The 22,330-nt window shown below is 38.5% G+C and overlaps 1 protein-coding gene across 1 annotated transcript in view; it reads right to left on the bottom strand.

Moving 5' to 3' along the window:
• Positions 1 to 10,728, bottom strand: part of SGK1 (serum/glucocorticoid regulated kinase 1) — a gene marked incomplete at both ends in the record, with an annotated part of 74,844 nt that extends 64,116 nt beyond the window's left edge. The window contains one exon of the mRNA XM_079532564.1: positions 10,660 to 10,728. Coding sequence (XP_079388690.1) covers positions 10,660 to 10,728 — 69 coding nt within the window. The remainder of the gene's footprint in view (positions 1 to 10,659) is intronic.
• Between the last annotated feature and the right edge of the window lie 11,602 nt (positions 10,729 to 22,330).

Raw genomic sequence — 22,330 nt, 5'->3', positions numbered from 1 at the left:
ATATAAGTACATTGCTTTTCATTACATCCACAGTTTTGTGGCCTAAGAAGGAAAGGTCATACTACTGAGCTAAAGATAGTTGTGGTTTGGGACACTGAAGCTGAACACAAGCTGATATGACCGAACATATCTCTGAAGGTATTTCTCACATAGAGATTACTGCTTCCATTGCTCCATGCATGCTCTGGACTAGTCAGTATTTTGGAATAGTTACTTCTGTGTCACAGCTGAGTTTGCCCAACAAAGTCAGTTCAGACCAAGACAATTGCAGGTGTGCATTTCAGGTACATAAATGCAGATGTCTTGCTCTTTTCCAAGGTTCAATATAGTAGGGTGAGATCCTGGTTACATTGTCAGGCAGCAAGGTTGTTGTATCAAATAATGAAGACTGAAGGACTGTGAGTTAAAAAAATAGAAGTTTGATAAATATTTCAGCATTTCATCCTGATCATGGTATGTAATCCTGAGCATCTGATCAGACGACAAAGTTTAACTATGGGGAGGTTTAGGTTAGATATTAGGAAGAAGTTTCTCATTCAGAGGATGGTGAAGCACTGGTTGACCAAGGAGGCTATGGATGCCCTGTCCCTGGAGGCATTCAAGGCCAGACTGGATGTGGCTCTGGGCAGCCTGGTCTAGTGGTTGGAGACACTGCCCACGGCAGAGGGGTTGAAGTTAGATGATCTTTGAGGTCCTTTTCAACCCAGACCATTCTATGGTCATTCTATGATTATGAGACAAATCTTTCTCAATACGAGATCAGGTCTCGATTGTGTGACTACATATTCTTGTAGAACATGGAGATATCACTTTATTTGAGGGTCAAAAATGATGTTTTGGATGCTGTGCTCTGTATGACTACCGCCACAATTGTTTTTATTACTATAATAATCTACATAACATTTAATTTCTAGTATTCTTACAGATAAACAATATAAGGAAATTTTACAAGAGTTCAAACAAGAAATGAATCACAGTTTGTAATCACTAGCTTCAAGTTATAAGTTCCTAATACTGGGCATTCTTCCAAATGCATAACTTCAGCAGCAGCATAGCCATTAACTTTATTATAGGTTTTTATATCACAGGCTGTCCTCCTCCAACATTACTTTCCATTATCTTTTCTTAAGATGTCTTATAGCTCTTCTTTGTGTCACAGCCCAGCAGTTAGTCAGAAAGGCTTTACACACAGGATTCCCACAGTGATTTTGTTCCCATAGTACAGAGGTTTTGTCCAACACTACAACCAGAAAATATGAGATTATAATCTCTGTTCTGATAAGGAGAACTCCTTTAATTTGATCTTTTAGAAATGATGAATCTGAAGTTTTGCATGAATTAGAGTATGTCAGATGCTATTTTTCAAAATGACATTTCTTTTGAAGCAAGAAATAAATTATCATTTGTCAAATTCCAGCTCACTTATAACGTGGAAAAGTTTAGCAGTTTTTCATCAGACAAATGCAGGAATCTTTAAGTAGAACAACAGATATTTTAAATACGAAGTGAAACTTCAGGCCAGTTTTAAGATGTATTTTTGGATAAGGTTGTTGCAATACATCTACAAGTTGTATTGCTGACCTGCAGTTCAAGCATTCGTATTGATAATCTGTTTTACTTACTTCTGCTACATCCCCGAGGACATTTAACCCCCAGAAAAAAAGCAGACTTTGTAAAAAGTGGCAGAAGCAAGATAGACTAGCAGATATCAAATATAAACAGACCAAAAAGTAAAGTATAATATATCTTTCCCATCCATCGTTGACAAAAAATAGCACTCCAGATCATCCATGCAAGAATCATTTTTATAGAAACAGTAGTCTGATTTTCTCTGTATTATCTATGTTCACGAAGCCTCTACTAAGATTTGAATGTGACAGCTTTAATCTGTGTAGATTAAATCTACTCAATCTCAATCTACTCAGTCTCTTTTTCTCTTCCTCAAAGAGCTTGCAATCTAGGCAGGTGACCAAAGGATGAGAGTGAGAAGCCTGTTCTCTTGAGTCCGATCTCTTCAGCACCCAGTACTGGTTCAAGGTGGCCCCTTAAAAATGCCATCTGAGAAAGATCCAGCCCCCTGAGTTGCTGCCATCATGCTCTAAATGGGTGAGAGTAGAACCTTCCTGTAACATGGAACCTGGGGCATCTTCCAGCTCCAGGTCGCATCTCTATGCGGCTGGTAGCAGCACGGTGGATGCAGACCCCCCTCCCTTTTCTTTTTAGGGGCTCTTGAATGTTTTCAGGGAAGTTCTGATGTGAAGTACTTAGTTGGCAGACACTTTCATTGATAGATGTAGTCCTCCGGAACATTTCAGAAAATGACTGAACCCCCACTGCATGCTTTGTACATATTCAAATATATACAGCCCAGAAAAGCACAAGCAATTATATTGTGCTATTATGTCAGGGAGTCTGAACAAATGGTCCCTGGCAAATGAACTGTATTTTTGACAGCATGCACTGCTTCTAGTTGGGAAGTAAAATTGGGTTCCATTGGTGATTGTATGCATCTTAGAATTGTCTACCCATATCTACAACAAAAGGAAGCAGCCCTGCCCCTGTACACAGCTCATCATCTGTGCTTCTGATGCTACACAGAAGTTTGCATACTGGGGGGCTGCCTGTGGGAGACATGAGAGGATTGAAATAAGCAATGTGTTACAGAGAACAGCAGGCTCCAGTCTCAGGCTGTCACCTCTTCAGCCATATCCTGATACATCACAGTATGGGAACAGGCTTTGGCCATTCTGAAAGATACTTATAATATAAACACTCCTCTTGACACTCTTGACTTTGTAGGGCAGAATCTATGTTTGTCACACATTTTTTCTCATCATTCAGCTCATTAAGAATGTTCTTATTCTTGATGAGCTGAATGGATTGGAAATAATGGCTTTTCAAACTTACCACTGTATTTTACCATATTCTGTTGCCACTCCCACGTGAGCAAAACTGTGTCAGCTGGTAAGAAGGCATTTCTTAGCATTTGAAAAAAGTATGTTGTTTTGGTGCTTGTCTCATTAAGCTGCTTAAAGCTCCTGAATATCTCCCTGTCAAAGTTTACCCTACCAGATTTTCACTGCTGTCATTTCAAGAAAAGGAGATGTCTTCTTTTTTTCTACTAGGGAAAGTTAGAGTGAAGAGCAGTAAAGAGCAGTAACTTCTGTCCTATATAATAGCTAGTCTAATTGATGGTGTTATCTATTTCCTCTTTATTCACTTATTTATGAAATGAGAATGATTTTTCTACCTCATCAGTATATTTTGAGACTTGGTTAATTGCCTGAAAGCTGATTTGGAAACCTGTCAATGCTGTATCTTCAATAAACATTAAAATGTATTTATCTCAGAGATATTCCTTGCTTTTTTAACAATCAATATTTAGTAATCTTTTTGGAAAAACAGTTGTTGCAAATAACATACACTGGGAATCATTTCCTGGTAGCATGTTATTTAAGAAAAAAGCCACCTGTGTTATCAATTTGATTTTGCAAGCTTATTTCATGCATTTAGGTCTTGCATGTTTTCCTGTTGCATTAGCATGTCCATTTACATGTTTTTCTGCAGAGATTGTTGCTCCCCTTCCATTTTAGCCTTCACTACCCTAGCCAAATTGTTGAAAGGATATAAGCTTTCCCCTTACTTTTCAATTCTCTGACTCCTTTCTCCACAGACATAACCTTTGATCTCTCCCAATCCCGTAACCTTCATTAAACCATGTCTTTAAAGTACTTTGTGTATTCCTCTGAATTCTTAGTGCTTCTCAGCCTCTGCATATCATATTTATTACTCTCGCCATTTGGCAGAGGAACTACATTGATTTTTAAGAAGATACAGCTGTTGGCTCTATCGGTAGCTCACTTTGCATCAGCTCTTTCCAGAGAGACAGGGGTGTCCAGTAATGTTTGCACTGCTACTCTTGCTGGCAATTTCTTGCGTCACAATGTTTTTCAGACAGTTTGGATGTTCAGACTGAAGTTAAATTGCACAGAGGGTGCTGAGTTGAGTTATGATAGTAATGACATCATTGTATAGATTGTAAGATTACTCTAAGAATTTAACTCCAAATGCTAAGGTCTTTACACCGGTGCTAATATGAACTTGGCAGAAGAGTCAGAGATCTCGTGGCTGGTCCTTCTTCAAACAGAAGTCATGACTATGAAGTACTCTGAAGGCACATAATGAAGAGAAAGCAAAATCAGGTTCAAGAATATCTAATCTGATCTTGAAAGGAATGATCCAGAGCAGGCCCTAAAAGAAACCTCACCCCCACTGCTACTTCGTTAATGATGGTGGATAATGAGAATAAATATGGCAGAATAGCTGTGAGTGAATCTGGAAAAATCCAGTAAGATCCTGAAATTTAAAAAAGAGAGGAAAAAAGAGAACTGTTTCTCTGAAGACTTGAGCTGAGATAAAGGTAAATCTCAAGATGAACTCTTTGCTCTGTGTTTTCCAGGAGGATTACGGGATACAGCATGGGAGAAAAAGCCTTAGGAGACTATGTGTATAGACACAAAACTTACCACATCTGAAGAGGAAGCAAATCTCTAAGAGTTCGATAGAAAACGTGATAAAATGCAACATACATTTGTCAGTATGCCAGACTTGCCTGATGCCTTCCTTTGAAGAGGGAAATGTGGCTAATCTAATCCACAGTCTTCAGTAATTCAAGAAGATAGTGAAAACACATGGGAATTAATTATTTAAATTGGAAAACAAGAAAACTTTCACAATAAAAAATACTGAGAAAGGAATTAGGAAAGGGGAAGGCTAGTACTAAGCTGGGTTTGACACAAAACATAGGCTAGTAATTATAAATTTGCCAGTGACCCACAGGAGAAAACTCAGCAGAAGAGGACCAGGGTAAGAGGACATGAATGAGATGGAGGTTAGAAGTGTGAAGAGGACAGGAAAAAGATAAATATATGAATAGTTTGCTAACTCAAAAGAAATATACAGACCAGGAAATATGACAGCTTCTTTTGTCTATTAGGGTGGCTAGGGAGTGGGAAGCTTACCTTAAGAGTCTAAAAGATGATAGCTTGTTTAGCCTTAACTAAATACAACTGAGTGAAGAAATGTCTGCACTCTAGAAATACACCTGTGATCACACATATGAGGGAAGAAGAGCTATTTAATTTTTTACTTTTTGTTGGCACAAAAGAAGACTGGAATAAGTTGGACACGTGTAAATATAGACTGAAAATGAGAGGAGAATTTCTTGCTTTTCAGATGGGATGATTTTCCCAAAAGTGATGTGGGCAATTTCAAGCAGCAGCTCAATCAATTTGTGATGGGGATTATGAGACATGTTTAGCAATAAGAAAAAGAGACTAAAATTAAACAGTCAGAAGTTGTCCTCTAGTCCTACATTCTAGGAAAGGGAAAGAAAGAGAGTATTCTAACATAATTCCATCATCCTACGTTCTTTCTTTCTTTCTTTCTAATTCATTTTTATTTATGGAAATGGCACTTGGGAGTGCTTAAAGCTTCGGCTGATATAAAGCAGAGCCATGGATGCTCAGCACCCCTCCATAGAGAAGAAATGGGATAGGAAAGAAGTCTGTACTGCAGCACAACTCTGTCTCACTTGCAGTAAGCCAGGATTCCTGTCTAGAAATCAACTTCAAAATGTGCATAGCTGTATGACACTGGACGAAGTAGCAAAGAAAAGCTGCAGTCATCCCTTATAAATCTGGCATTTTCCTGCAGTACAGTCAGCTTCAGATCTCACTTATTTTCTTCTAGGTAAGCTCCCAATTACTCTAAAAAAAATTAACTCCAGTCCTGAAATGGACTTCTAGACTCATTAAAGTGGCAGAACAGACAGCAGCCCCTACAGCACAGTCTACCAGAAGGAACATAATCTGTAGGAGGTCAGTTGGAAATACAGATTTCAGGTGTTATCTTTATCAGTAAATTACTGTAATTCTAAAAATGGTATTCAGGTAATTCTGCAGACCTCTCAGCAGCTCCTTGCCTTGAGCTTTCATGCAGGCAGAGCTGTCATCTTCATGCACAATAATGTTTATGAGTTAGCCTCTTCAGCATGTATACGGAGAAAACTCCTGATGTGCAATGACATAAAATATCCACCAAGAAAGAAGGATATGGTTTTCCCAAACTATGTATTTGGAAAAGCTGCATAGAAACAAGATACGGATTTTCTCTTCTTTTTTTTGTGAACTCACTTTAGCTTGACCTAAATTGCTAATTAATGCAAATTTTCTCAGTGAAAAAAGATTACAGATACTCTTTCCCTTATCGGGTTTCAGACAAACACATCCTTAATCTGCGCAATAAATGTCTCTTTGAGACATTCCCCATTATTTTTTATCTTCTTTTTTTTTTTTTTTTTTTTTTTCATTTTATGGAAGACAGCAATTTCATTTTCCATTTATCAGTCATTTATCTTCTTCCCATCCTGAATAAATTTGTATTTGTTCTTGGTCCAGACATAAGAGGACAATGAATTTCCAGGCTCACTGAGGTTACCATATCATCAGCTAGTGTTTAAGTGGTACAGGCAGTTCATTATTCATCGTTTATCCTGGATTAACCATTTTTTTGTGTTATATAAAAGGGTAATTTATTTCAAGATGAGTGAAGTCATATATTGCAAAATGTTATCAGAAAGGTTTATAAAGGAGGCAAATGCCACAGAAGAAAGCAGTGCAAATACCACAGACCCCTGCTTCCCAAAACCATTTGGCAGGGACAGCAGAAGGTACCAATGAAAGATCCCTCTGCTCTGGGATAATCCTTTTGGCTGACAAGCAATATTACATTTGCAAGCTTAACCCATTCTCAAAATCAATGCAGTGCTGTTGGTAACCCTGCATAGTTCTGGAGGGTGAGACCTCTGACCCCTCATACAATAAAGACATATCTTCTGCCAGTTAACAAAACCTTGTAATTGAAATTTGGGAAAGTCAAAATGCATCTAGTATATGAAAAAGAGACTCCCCAACCACTTGTTACTAAAGCAAGTTAGTAGGGGATTTATACTGGAATTCAGTATGCAACATCAGTGGACAGGACAAGGGATGGCAGCAGAGCAAAAGTCCTCACAGTGAAGGTAATTATTTGCTGTAAGATGATAATGTGTTTTAATCTTTCAGCCTTATCAAATGGAGATACTTACATGCCATGACCCAAAATCATGTGAATATTGGCTTTTCAGAAATCACCACAACTGGGGAAATTTTGGATTCTCTCTTTATGTCCATAAATGCCCCTCCTTCTTCTCCCCCATTCTTTTTTAGATTTCTGTGTCATCATTAATTAAAAAAATAATATTTAATTAAATATCATCTTGATCTTAGTGACACTGAATTATTATACCTCTTGCAGCCAAAAAAAAAAACCAAAAAACAAACAAACAAACAAAAAAATACAAAACCACAGGCATTGTCCATCACTTGATTTGTTTTTACAGAGTGTAGATTTTAAGTGAATGGGATCCATACAAACTTGTTCCAGCTCTGCCAGCAGTGAATGCTACAAGTCATTCAGAAAAACTAAATAGTTTCAACTTTTTATTTCATCTGTGGGCTGCCTTTTAATTTCAGCCTTTCCTTCCTGTTCTCCAACCTCCGGATGTGATTAGCCCATACCCTGAATCATCTGACACAGCAGGCAGTGTCCCAGAGGGTCAGTGCTTTGTCATCAGAGAATATGGAGGGCTTAAAAAAAAATCTAAACCTCAAATTCAAGTCAATATGAATGCACTTTCAGCCCACCCTAAATCCACAGAGCTCTGTCAGTCCTTTCTACACTTTCTACACTCTTGGTTAGAGCAACAGAAAGGATTGCAATTTAACAATAAACATTAGGCTAAAATGAAAACAATGAAGATACATTTTGCACTTTCTTCATTAAAAAAAAATCTGAGTTGAAAAAGTAGCAACATTTCCCACAGTTTAGGGTGTTTTAATCTAGATTGAAACAGACTTCTTTGAATGAGACTAGAAATGCGGACTTTTATAGGAAAAATCCACTGTGACTTTAAACTGGAGCTATTGGGGTCTCAGCTCTTGTTTCATTAAAGATCCTGATGGTGATCTGAGGAAAGCCTATCACAACAAAATCATCTATATGAGAAATCTGCTTCTGGGGTCCAGACATTATCAAGCACAGCAGGAATAACAATACGTCATCCCTGCAGTCAGATCTGCTGAGCTGCCCAGAGCAAGACCTGCCTCTCACTGTGAGTAGAGGATGTATCCAGTAGGTTGATGGCGTTCAGTTATGGCCCACAGGTGCTCTGTTTATGTAACGGTCAAGCAACTAACAACTTCACACTCTAGATTCAAATCAAGAAACCTAGCAGCTGTAGGCACAGGACTCTGGTGGACAATGAGGAATGGTTTTAAACTGAGATAGGGGAGGTTTAGGTTAGATATTAGGAGGAAGTTTTTCACAGAGTATGGTGACACACTGGAACAGGTTGCCCAAGGAGGTTGTGGATGCCCCATCTCCGGAGGCATTCAAGGCCAGCCTGGATGTGGTTCTGGTCAACCTGGTCTGGTGGTTGGCCACCCTGCGCATAGCAGGGGGGTTGAAACTAGATGATCATTGTGGCCCTTTTCAATCCAGGCCATTCCATGATTATGATTCTGTGATAACTTTAAAACACCTTGCCCCAACCTCCCAGTAACTAAAACCACTATTTAACTCATCCAACAAACAAAATCTATGTTAGTGGAAGCCAGTAACTCTTTATGAACATGTTGCTCTTCTTGCTTGTATACGTTTCAAGCACCAATGTAAGAACAATGTGGTTACTACTTGAATGCTTGATTTGTTATAAGGAGGATAATGGGAGTAAGTGGAATGTCAGGGAATGTATGTATCTATTGACAGAAATGTATATAGAGAGAATTTCCTTCAGTTGTGTCTGTAAATTGGTTTAACTGATTTCATCCATCTTTGTCACAACATCAAGAAGTCAATATCTAATAAAAATGAGAACATTCAGAATTGAAAAATGGCTATTTTCTTCTAATCCTCTGTCCAGAACTGTTCCAGTATTATATCTTCAGATACGACTATAGCTAACAATCTTTTCCAATGAGAAATTCACTCAACACTAGTATAGCTTTGAAAACAAAACTATTCAAAGCTAAAGTTAACTATCTTCCCTGATTCTAGATGAAAATTATATAGAGGCTTCCAGAGACAACTTGTCTTAGCTCTGAACAGAGATAGAAGGCAACTGACAGTAATTAGCCTGGTACAGGAACTGCAAGCTATCTTGTTTCCTCTTTAAAGATACATTTCTTTTTAAACATTTGGACAATTTTTGGTGAGCTTAGTATCAAACATACATGCACCACGAGCAATGTACCTAAATGAGAAGCTACCAGAGACAAGAACCATTAATACGGACTGACTGTGAGTGGTGTCTGAATTGTTTCTGTGAGTCTTAAAGAAACCACCTTGGAAACAACAAAAAAAAATCATCAAAGACTGCACTTTTTTCCCCCAAGTGACCCTGCTAGCATTTTGAATGTCAGCCCTTAAATATGGCATCTCAGTGCCCAGAAAGGGCTGACTCTGGATTTTAGGTAGTAGCTGCTACGGGCTTCACTCTCTTTGCCTGAAGAGTTAAATGGACTGACTGTATTCTCGGAATAACGAAGAGAGAGAATGAATGAGAATGAATGAATGAATGAATGAATGAGTGAGTGAGTGAGTGAGTGAATGGAGCAGCTTATCTGCTTTTACTGTAGTCTATTTAAATACAGTGTTCTCATTTTAATCATTCAGGAAATCCTTTCCATAGAGAAGTCTTTGCTACCAATCTCTTTCTGATGCTTTGCTTCTGTCTGTGTCTACACAGGCATATTCTGAATACCTGTCCTGCTGCCACATTGAAGTGACTTTGTTGCTCAAGTTAAATGGAGAGTGTGTGTGACTCTAAAAGAGTTGAGAAAACAGAAATGATTTAGCTAAAGTGATAACATAGAGCAATGCATGCACATTACTTTAAGAGAACTAGCAATCAAACAGAATACGCAGTAGACTTCTCCAAAACTTGACATATTTGTCTAAGCTAAAAAGTGTAATAGAAAACAAAATCCAGGTGTACCTCTCTCAACCTTTGTTCATGTGTTAATTGCAATTGCAGGCAAATTACAGGCCGTGGAATATTTTGCTGAGTTCACAAACTACTCTTTGTTCTCTCTTTTTTTTCCCCTCTCTGTGAGATGATGAATGGAGGTTGGTAATGCTGCACTTTAGGCAAGTGAATGAAAGGTGTGGAGGGAGTCGTACCCCTAGGTGCATGTGGAGGAGGCAGAGCGCAAGACAAGCTGCAACAAACCTGCACTCTAATTTGTATTGTATTACGCCACTCTGAATAGCTGCTTGTATTGCATCAAGCCCTGTTGTAGTCAGTCCTGATCGAGAAATACATTCCTCAGCACAGAGTGCTTACGTAATGCCTTTTGGACCCTGTCCCCATCTCCAGCTCCCCTTCAGCCCACAACATTATCTCCCTTGGTGTTTCATTGAACTGCCCATGCAACGAGCTCCACGCATACGAGACTGGCATAAAAATACATTCCCTCCTCAGTGACATTCACACAAACCAAAATAACTGCAACAAAAAAAGAAAGTGAAAAGAAAGAAACAATAAAAGGAAAATCTTACCCTCTTTTTAAAGAATTGAAAGGCTGAGCACTTCTTGACTGGAAATCCATTCATGTCTTTGTTGACCATTTTCCACAAAGAAGGGTGCACATATAGATCCAGGGTGGCACTTGCTTAGTTCATCTGCTTTCCTCTGTAGCCCTTCAGTTAATTAAGACAGAGGAGGATGGGAGCCTCACCGGCACGGCTAGGGCAGCTGCCCTTTACACATTCATACTGCTGCACCAGATACTGCAGCAGCAGCAGTGAGAACCAGCCTTTCCCAGCCTTCAGTTGCAGCAGGCTATTCACGTTATAGAAACGTCCTCTAAATACACACACTCCTATAAAAGCCCGTGACAGCTTTCACATCACGAGCTGCAGTTCTGAGGCTGAGTGAGTCTCACACAAACCTGGGTCCTTCCATCCGGCGGGTGCTATTGGTATCACATGCTCCATAAGCAGCAAGGCTACTGGGCTCGATTTGCTATTCCTCCTCTCCAGGTGATGTGATTCACTGAGATGAGAGCAGGTTTTGATTGTGCAAATTCCAGTGGGAGCTGCTGTTCAGCAACAGCAGAGAGAGAGAGAGAGAGAGAGAGGGAGGGAGGGAGGGAGGGAGAGATGCACAGTCAGACCAGCTGAGCACAAATAACCATACAAAGGATAGGAGGAAGGCTCAGAGAAAGAAGTGCTGAAAGGCAGTGTGTTTCCCTTAGGAGAGTGAGAATGATAGGCTATCATTTTATATATAGACAGTCTTTGAGTGAAAAGAAAGATGGGTCAGTTCATTTTTTTCTTTCTTTCAATTTACTTTTTTTTTTTCTTCCCACTATGTTGCTCTTGTTGCAATGATTTAGACTGTGGTACTTTGGAAAAAAGCCTATCCAATGATCAGTGCAACACTGGCTTATGTGACAGGGCATACTGTAGACAGGGAAGCATTGGAGCTTCATTGTGAAGTTCAGTGAGCTTAAAGAAAGCTAGTGGTTCCCATAAAGTACAATGACCACATATGATGCAGATAAATGTAAAGCAAGCAGACACAGACAAATCTGTTCAGACATTTCTCCTTATTCTGCATTAGAAACAGGGATATATAGCATTAAATATGGAAGAACTCCTTCATTTCAGGAAAATAAGGCTGAAAGGCATCTTGAAAAGACACCTTGGCTAGCCTCCATTTATTAAATTTGATTGAAACACATTTCACCAAACCCAGTGATTCCAATAACACATGTTTAACTAAACTGTAAAATATCATTTAATTATGCTGTCTTCTCCAACAAGGTCTGGAAAATAAAAGAGACTTATTCACTTCCTCTTGTCTTCTGTTCCAGACTAATAAATCTCAGCTTCAAAAAAAGACCTTACCTTTAATATTAAACTGGTTTCCGATTCTAGCTGTGGCTTCCTCCTCAGCCTTTCTCTGTGAGATCAGTCAGCCTCAGGGTACAGAGATTTTTCCCCTCATTTGACGATTCTGCCTACTGTAAATTGGTTACTTCTCAAGTGTCCCTATGATAAGGTAAATAAAATGAGCATTTTGCATTTTTCAGTGGAATCTGCTTCCACAAGTCCTTGAACACGTTCTGTCACTCTTCTCTGTTTCTTTCATTTCTTTTATTTTTCAGAAGATCCTTGAAAAATAAGATCACCTAAGCTTTGTGTCCTACATCAGTACAGGTTTCTCCTTATTATATTTACAGGTGAAACCATGAACTGACTCTTACTGTCACCACTGTGGCTATTTCACAGAAAATCCCACTGTTTCTCTGGTCTGCATACCTAACTAAGACCCCATGTCACAGCGCTTGCAGGATATGACCTATTTTCAAGCCAGTAGCATGCAGGATATATTTCCTTATTTTGTACTTCTAGCCTGCATTCGTTATTTGCAAACAGCTTTTTTCTGCACTGCTATTAGACTTGGGATTTTTTGAGTAAACAGTTATCTTAAAGTCATGTCATTTATTCAAAAGTCTCTTTTTTTTTCTTTTTTCTTTTTTTTTTCCTTTTTCATTTTCTTCCTTTCCCCTTTGCCTTCCCCCCTCAGCCCCTCCCTTTCTCTTTCCTTGCCACCAGGATGAAAATTCTAGTCAAAACTGCAGGGGGAACGTAGAACCCTGCCATGGATCAGAATTCAGAGCAGTTCCTTGGAAAGTTACAAGTTCAAGGTCCAAGTCACACAAAAGACATAATTTTGCATTTTGGTGCCCTTAATGAACTGTCCAAAGCAGTGAGCTGAAGAGCCAAAATCTTGTCAGAATTGTTCAGCTTTGGAGAACTAGTAAAATAGTCACTGGAGCAAGGAGAAAAGGAATTTTCCACTCTGCCCCTTTCTCTGCAGCTAATGTATTTTACCAAGCAGTAATTCAGCTCAGCTTCTGAAATCTGACCAGCAGTTCAGTTACCAGAGTCATGCTAAAGGGTTTTTCAGAAAGTCTGGAATTCTCAACACATCTCAGTGAGAGCTTCCTGAACTGAGTACCCCTTACACACAGTCACTAGCAATTTGGGAAAAATTTTTCCATTAATCCTTTCATGTGCCTTAGAGCTGCCAGGCTTATATTTCTGTGCTTATAGATAGAGAAGTAGATGATAACGAATTTCTACCAGTGGCATCTGCCAGTGCTCTGTTCTGGGCACCATGTGCTTTGTTGGCTAATCTGATTGCATATCTGATTGCATAATAGGAAACTTTTGTTCAGAAATGGCTTTCACTTGGGTTAACCATCCAGCTTGCTGCGCACGCACATTTATTTTTGAGATCTTTGATCTATTCAGCCACAGCTTTGATCTGTCTCTCAGCCTCAGATATTTCTCCTGAGGGCTCAGTGCAATCTCCTCTTTTATGAATGCATTCGTGATGCCTCTATCTTCTCTGTTGGATTTCCAAACTACTGGCTGAAATGTCCTTCTCCTTCCCCCTTCCAGGACTATGGCAGTGCTGACTGCCCTTGTGAATATATCGCTTGGGTCCTAGTGTCAGGGCCTTCGCCTCCAGATCCTTTTTACTATTTATTTTATTAGTGTGTTGACCTATTTTCAGCTGGACAAGTTATGCACTTAAGCTTATTTCCATTAGAAGAAATAATAATAAACTGTCTTCAAAGTAGCCTGATACTTTTAAAGTACTACAGGAAATGTTTTTGGAGGCAGGTGCATTCATGCTTGGGGAATGTGCTAGTATGCTTCTACTGCATCATGCAAAGCCTTCTTGCCCTCTCCAGGATATCAGCAATTTGATTTCTTCTGAGCTGAAATTCTTTTTGGCAATGTGGCCTCGAGGGATTTTATTTGCTGGATTCTTTTACCACAGTATCAGAAGTGTGACTCAGTGGCTGCAGAGCTTATATCTAGCACATGAGGGCAAAAGTCTGAAGGAGGAGCAGAAGTTACCCCACACATTTGTTCTTCCACCAGTAGGCAAAGATTTAAAGTCAGAGAGATTTTCCTGAGAAAAAGTGCCAAAATCATGGCTTCGTAATTATATCTGAAATAAGCATAAAACTCCATTTTGACTGCATTTAGCTACAACCAAAAAGCATAAAAATTGAGAAGGAAAATAAGAATCTGAGCCAAACCAAGCCCCTCAGAGATTCTTTATTGTGACTGCCACAAAATACCAAAGGCTTTCATCAACTTGGTGACCAGCCAGATGTACCAGGCACTTTAAACAAGTCCTACAGGTACTTCACGCTTTAACGGACTTTACTGGTTTTGATTAAACTGCCATATACTCACCCAGTGATAAGTTTTTTATTAGTGCAGTCAGGAAAGAAATGCAGAAATTTTCTAGTGGTAAAAATTTGGAGAGCTGAACAGCATACAGTAATATTTAAATATCTGTGAGGTGGCCCCTTGGGAGATCATATAAGTTCTTTCACTGCAGATCTTCCTGAAGGAGTACTATAAATGTAGAGTAACACAGTATGCAGAGGAGCAAATGCATGGACCAGCATTGCTCCGCTGGGCCTTTTACAAACATAACATGCTTGTAATTGTCCTTGCCTTTAAACACAACTGCAATATAACAAGTGGTAAATCAGACCAGGGTACATCAGGGAACAAGTAAATCATACTGATAAGTTTGATCAGTTACAGATGTAGCAGCTTAAATCTTCTTCTCGCCCAGCCTAAGAATTTTCAAGTCTCAGGTCACAGCCCTCAGTGTACTTTCAAAGCTGCCCACACCCCTGGCATGAGGCAAAAATATGTTGCAGATCATTTATAGCATCCTATCAGCGGTGAGTTCTTACATAGCCACTCAGTGTTAGTGGGTGCTCCTTCCCTGCCCTCTCCGCCTTTGCAGTCAGGAAAAGTGGGTATTTTCCAGCAACTATAGTTCTGACATTTGGTCCAAAATTATTGACACAGCTTGTTTCATGGAGTATCATTTTTTAACAGCTCAGAGTAGAGAAAGTTGAACAGAGAAGAATGAGCATTTGACCCTTCGAGTCTTCATCCAGTCTTCAGAAAACTAGCAGTGTATCCACTCTTGGTGTTTCAGCCATGCCATTTTCTTTTGAGGTATTTCTGGGGCTCTTCTCAGTGCTGATCAAGATTTCTGGAGTTCAAACTTGTTTTCATTTGGGGAAAAATTAAAACATAATACAACCGCAAGAAAGCTATGGTATTTTCCTGAGGCAAAATAACACCCACGGTATCGTAAGAAGAAAGGAAGAGGGTAGGGGAATTTCCTCAGCCACAAGAAATGACAAAAGAAGATTTCTCTGAAAAGTGCTATCTAGAAACATGGCATGACCAGAGCAATGGGTTGGCCACTGTGAATGCTCCAGCTCTTCCCCATTAGAACTGACTGACTGTGCCATTCTTCTGCAGTTTGTGGTGGCTCATTAAGAAAAGGAAGCCTAACTGATCTCCAGCAGTTCAAACTTCTTAAAAGTGACTTACAACAGGGTTTTTTTTCCACATACAATATCAAAAGCAATCTTAAGGTGTGATAGTTTGAAATCCTTCCATCCCTGTGAGCAATTATTCCATATTTCATAAGTGAGCCAAAATCTCTATGAGATGTACATAGTTCTAATATCTAGCCCACAGAGAGCTGGAGAAATAAAACCATTCCAAAAGAAGAAAACATCCATCTATATCCTATAGGCCACAATACAATCACCAGAAAATAATGAGTTTTGCCTGATGCTGACCTGAGCAGAATTCAAACACTGCAGATTTCCATGACTGCCATCAGTCAGTTTTGCTAAGTAGCTTGAGTAGCTGCTTTTTAATTTTTCCATACTTGATTTTCACTGTTTGATTATTTAAGGCTTCTCATTTCCTTGAGTGTTACATAGAAGAGGGATGAAAAAAATGATACACGAAACCATGAAATAAAATAAAATTGACTGAGAGGAAGGGCAGATTGGGTTCAAAAGCAAACAAAATTTCACTGTAATAGACAGAGATGCTTTGTTTACAACAGAACTCTGTTTTTCCCAGAAAAACTCAATCTAGAATAAAACAGGATAGAGGAAGGTCATCCTTATTACCACAGGCATTTAATTAGATTTCCTAACTGTATCTTGATTGATCTGTAAGATTTAAAGAGATAGGGGAGCGAAAAACACTCGGGGAAAAATATTTGATGAACACCTTATCAAGACAATAATTTTCTCTAGATCCTTTTGCATTCCTTAAATCCATATATAAAGCAAAACCTCCCTTCAGCCACAGCAGTGGCTTCACTACACGATGTGCTGGTTGATGCTGAGGCTGAATGAGCTCTCCGTGTGCTCTCCCTGCTGTCTCTCTCATTCATCCGAGCTCATGGGCTGAGGCTGGTGTACATGCACAGCTCTGCACTGCATCTCTGTGACTGTGCCAGTGGGATAGTTCTGGCTGCCAAAAGAGTGCTGCTGGGTCTATGGCCACAGAGGAATAGACAAGCAAGCATGCAGGGAATTTAAGTCCTTTTAAAATAAATTAAAAACAACAAAAACAAAAACACATTAATATTGAAATAAATGTTTTGCCATATTTGTATTCTGTTATTTCATTCATTCATGCTCCTACTGTCCTCTGGGACAGGGCCATGTCCTAACATTTCCAGGTTTGGGGCTTTATGCATGCTCTGTCCATGTAAACTATTCTTTTCAGAAGTAGAAAGAAATTAAGGCCAATCTGGGAGAGATTTAAACAAAATCTGTGATGTTTGAGGGGGTGGAGGTTTAGCAACTTCCCTGCTTATTTGAAAGAATAGAGATTAAATCATTAATAATACCTGGTTACAGACAGAAGATATGGTTTCCATTACCATCAATGACACCTTGAGGCATGGAAGCACTGGTATTTTTAGAGGATGGTTAGCATAAGCAAGCCCTATGGAATACTCTGTCATTTTGCCTGATAAGTCTCAGTTTTCTACTAGGTTTATTCAAAGGTGTGCATTTTATTAAAACAAACAAACAAATAAACAAAAAGCCACAGCAGGATGCACATTTACCTAGGACATTTCCTAGTGCTGTCAAGGACAGTTTTATGGGAAGGTACAGACAAATCCAATGTGGAGAGGCTGTTCATTTTCCTCAGCAGGCTCAGCATGCATGCTTGAGCACTCATGCTGTGGAAATCTGCTCACTCTGGCTAGCAGGTTGAGAAATGAATTATATCAGCCATCCCTCTAGGCAAAAAAAAAAAAAAAAAAAAGAAAGAAAAAAAAGTATCTCCTGATTGTTACAGTAGCTGGGTTTGAGCTCCCATTGTTTTTCAGTTTTTGGGGGGGTTATTTTTGGCTGCAGATTTTCTACTGTTTTCATCTTTCGCTTCCCAGGGTTTTCTGTCTGCCCTGGTCACTTTTTCTATTCATATGACAAAGACATTAGGCACAAACAGTATGATGTTGCCTGTAAGAAACTCAGCCACTGGCACACTTGGCTGCTGCTGTGCCTTCTTCCTTGCCAGCTGGACCTTAGGGACATCTCCTGACACTCTTCTTGATTCTTCCTCATGGTTAATTCTAGCTCAGTGTTAGAGCTAGTATTTTTTTTCTGTAGCATTTTTTTTTCCCTCTTTATTTAAAAAATCAATTCAACTAGAAGTTTTCCTATTATATTGCCCTTCTATATTCTGTCCTGTTTATTCTATATCCTGTCAAGTGGATAACCACATTTAATTTGGGACCCAACATTCCTTTATTTCACTCTGCCTCACTGTACACAAAAAACACAAATAAGTGTATGTAGCCCAGCTAAAACGGGCTTGCTTAAAGACTCTCTGGCACAGAGGTGAGGAAAAGACTCTGATGGACTAACACCAACTTAGAAATATTCCCAAAAAACCTGATCCCTCAGAAGTATCAGATGAGTCACAATTACTCATTTGATCCTTCAGATGGCTGGGGAAAGGGACATGGGGTAATGACTTATTAATGTTAGCTCGTATCATCTAAAATTTGCAACAACCCACATGCAGCTCAGTTACAGTGGCTGCCATGTAGAGCAGACTGAGCCAAGAACCACCCAGCCTCCATTGCTTCACTCTCAAACTTTGCTGACTCCTGGTCGCAGTCAGACACAAGGTATGAGCTGTTTGTGTAGGAGTGTTTCCAAGTAGTATTTCTCCAAGGCACGGTAACGCTGATATACACACTCTGCTTGTCCAAATCATTACCCAGCCCTGCAAAAGGGCAAACTGAGTAGTAGTGCTGGCTGATTTTTTCATTACATCTAAAGGTCTGCCAAATAGTCCTCATCTGCATTGAAGACCTGGGCTGAGCAGTACTAGGGTCCACAGGAACATCTGACACATTCTCAAGGAGAAAAGGAGATGAATTTGGTTTCTAGCAGACAATGCTTTTGTTGGTTTAAAAAAAGGAAAAGGAAAAGGGAAAGGGAAAGGGAAAGGGAAAGGGAAAGGGAAAGGGAAAGGGAAAGGGAAAGGGAAAGGGAAAGGGAAAGGGAAAGGGAAAGGAAAAGGAAAAGGAAAAGGGAAAGGAAAAGGAAAAGGAAAAGGAAAAGGAAAAGGAAAAGGAAAAGGAAAAGGAAAAGGAAAAGGAAAAGGAAAAGGAAAAGGAAAAGGAAAAGGAAAAGGAAAAGGAGAAGGAAAAGGAAAAGGAAAAAAGATGCTTTAATCAGAAAATATTTATGCATGGACAATTTGAAAACACTCAGGTAACATTATAACTGAATTACCTGACTCGCTCTTCACAGGAAACTAAGCTATAGCAAACCTCCATTTATAGCAAAGCAAATTAAACTCACTAATTGTTTCATGTGTGCAATGTGGGAATTGCGCTTTCATTTATAATGAATCTTTGATTACACCACAATTATTCTGGCAGGAAAATGTCTCCATTTTCAGAGGCTTCTGCTGTGTTTTCAGACTGTGCCCACGTCTGCAGTAGTTTTTCTTTTTACATTCCTTGACTAGCATTGTGCAATCAAATCTCTTTAGGCTTTCCCAGAATTGTGATTCATATTGCCTGATTCTCAAAATCCTGACAAATCCAACAGAAACGCTCTTCTTTTCACAGAGCTAATAGAGATGCAGTGTTATGGAGAGCATAGTGACTCCTGACTGTTCTGTGGTGAGCTCATGCTTTTTACTTTGTACTGCAGATTTTTGCACTTGTCATGTCCTCTAATGCTTCTCCTCTTCCAGAAAACCACTGTTCCCTTGTAGAAGGTGTTTCTACTGCTTGCCACTCAAGCTTATCTAGTAATTGCATACTGAGTGTATGTCTGCTCTGAACATATGGAATTAAAAAACAATGGAAAAACCTTCATGAACTTATTTCTAAGGTAATTAAATGCACAAACCACATTCCTTGTGACTTTCTCCATCCTGTAATGCATTTTTCTTCATACTCATCTGTGAAGATCAACTGATAATGTGGATATCGATATAATTTTGCATTCTACAGTTGTTGGGATTTCTCCAATATGTTTGCACTGGTGATTTAGTGATTTAGGACTCTAAACAATTTGTAGCAGGAATCTCATTTTCTTGAATTTCTTTTCCAATACCTACACACCTCAGTGCTTTACACAATCATACACAATAATAATAACCAGAAGCTTACCAGTTCTTCCCTTTGCAATTTTTTTAATGACCTCTCCTATCATAAGTGAATCCTGTAGCTATTGGGTGGTATAAGAGAGGAACAATTCTACACCTGTCATTCCATAGAAAGCTTAAGTAGCTATACATAGCATGATGAAGGAAGAAGCATTTGTAATGAATGTCAGCAGATTTGGGCATGAAAGAACTGACAACACTGTGGAATTGTAGCCTAAAGCAGGGAAACTGCTGCTGAGACCAAAGGTGTTGTTTATATGTCAGTGATACTAGGACTGAACTGTGAAGTGAATATTCACATCACTGGAGTGAAAAATATTAAATTTCCTCAAGATCAACTCTGTGTAGTCTGAAAGTGTGAGGAAAATGTGTCAGGACACATTTTCTTTCTGTGTGTACTTTTGTGAAATAAAACAGATTTCCAAGATATGAGAAAATTAACACCTCCAAACAAAGCTGTTTTGCCAGATGACTTCAGCTGTTCCATATTAACCACTATTCCACAATAATAGTTGCATTTTTCTGAGTAACACTTGTAGGCATCGGTAGTAATATGTTTCAGTATCTAGCTAGCATTACTAATGAATTGTTATGTGTGACACACATCTGCACAGAAAAATACCGTATTGATAGACACACACACAAAAGAAGTCATTTTAACTTGTATAATTTAAAAGCTTTTTCTGCTTACATCTTATCAGAATTAATTGCTAGGCAGTCTGTGAAAGACATATTTCACCACTCATGTTATGAGTCTCCTGTGTGACATGGGCATTCACTTCTTCCATACATTTCAAGAGCACTGCACTGAAAAATATGTGTCACTGCTTTATAACCCAGTGTTCTCAAGTGGAGAAACTGGTACATCTAAAAGTCTGTTTACTCCTACAGAAGATGTGCCATCTTCAGGAAATCTGAGTGCTGTGAGATTTTGGTTCAACAGCAAAAAATAATCTGTCTTCAAACTTCTTTCTTATATTTTGTATTTTTTACTATTTCTGTAATGGTCTTTCAGCGATCTTATGTTTCTCTCAGTTCACTTTCAATAATTCTGCATTAATTAAGTATGAATATATGGCAAATATATCTGCACGTCCCAGTATGTCATGGAGTTTCAGGTAGGCTAAAGAACTCCTTCAATCAGTTATAAGAAATGCTTACATTCAGATAAAGAAAAAATACCCATTAACAGTTAGCATTAGTGCTGAGACACACCCCATAATTGATTATGTCAAATAGCTTTCTTGATCAAATATACAGAGATATCTGATGACACTGGAAAAATATAATTAGCAAATTTGATTGTAATCTATATAATCCATCCCAAAAATCATTTAGATAACACCTTAGGAATCTAAAGAGAATTCTTATGATGTTAGAATGTCGTAAGCCAGATATCAATATGAAAGCCATTAAAAGAAAGAAAGATAAAACTAATTAAAGCATTTCCAATAAAAGGCATTATTTATTTCAAAATTTCATATGTCAAAACTGAAACTGTTCACTCAAAAAAAGGTTGATTTTAGTGAATTTTGTGGTAATTTAAATTTAAATTGTCAAAATAACCCTGATTTGTTAGAGGAAAAGTCTTCTTTTCTGACATAAAATTCCTTTTTTTTCCTCTCTTGAACATTTTTCATTAATGCATCATTAAACAGATTTAAACAGTAAATCGTCAGAAAAAAAAAACGTTTTGATTGCAACAGCATTTTTTTATTATTATACACAGAATTTCTTTTTTTTCTCTTTGCCCTGAGTCAGCTTTGAAATCTCAAAAATTCCTCCAGACGAGAAAACTGCATTGCATTCAGCTCTTGACAAATGTCAGCATTTGATTATCTCAGCACACTGTACTTTTAGTTTTAGTTTGAAGTCACAAGACAATGTCAACATCATGAAACTTATGCAAAATTTCCAGCTATTTCCTTTGGAGCATATTTTTCACTGTGTTTTTTTTTTTGTTTGTTTGTTTCAAATAGATATGTTTCTAATGTTCAGCATTTTGCACATTTTCTCTCCTACTGACCTTCTACATTGTATAAATAACTGTTGTATGATTTTAGGCTTTTCTCTGTCACCCAGTGATAGATAGTTGCTCCATTAGCATGTATTACAGTTTCTGTTATATGCTTTCATTAATTCTTCCACTATTTTATATGCAAATCCTTTTATGATAAACGTATTAATTTGAAACCACAAGAAATTGATTGAGTTCCCTACAAAAAAAAAAAAAAAAAAAAAAAAAAAAAAGCCACCCTTAATATACTACTTTTTGATCTGTATCCTCCCATAAGTTAAAAGAAATGTTAAAATTCATACCATATTTATCAAGGCAGCAAATCTGGGTTTGGGCACATTTAAACAGAATTTTTTAATATCCATGCAGGTAAGTTCTCAGCCACTCTCTCTTAACTTAGATGTCTTCAGTTAATACCATGTTGTCATCACGTCCAAAGAGAACATACCTTTCCAATAACAGCTCTGAGATCACTGCAGGTACTAGATAATAAAAGCAACACCTTCACCCAGATTTTTATCATCAGCCCAACCTAAGCATCAAAGCACCTGTACCAAGACTGTGAGTCAAAGGCAGCTATCTGCTGCATCAGCTTCAATTTCCCAGGAGATTAGGCAGCAGGTTTTGTTGTGGACA

The sequence above is a fragment of the Tetrao urogallus genome (genome assembly GCF_951394365.1).
Source record: "Tetrao urogallus genome assembly, chromosome: 2".
Lineage (NCBI taxonomy): Eukaryota > Metazoa > Chordata > Aves > Galliformes > Phasianidae > Tetrao > Tetrao urogallus.
Note: the sequence above shows the minus strand (reverse complement) of the source record. Positions and strands in the feature narration are given on the sequence as shown.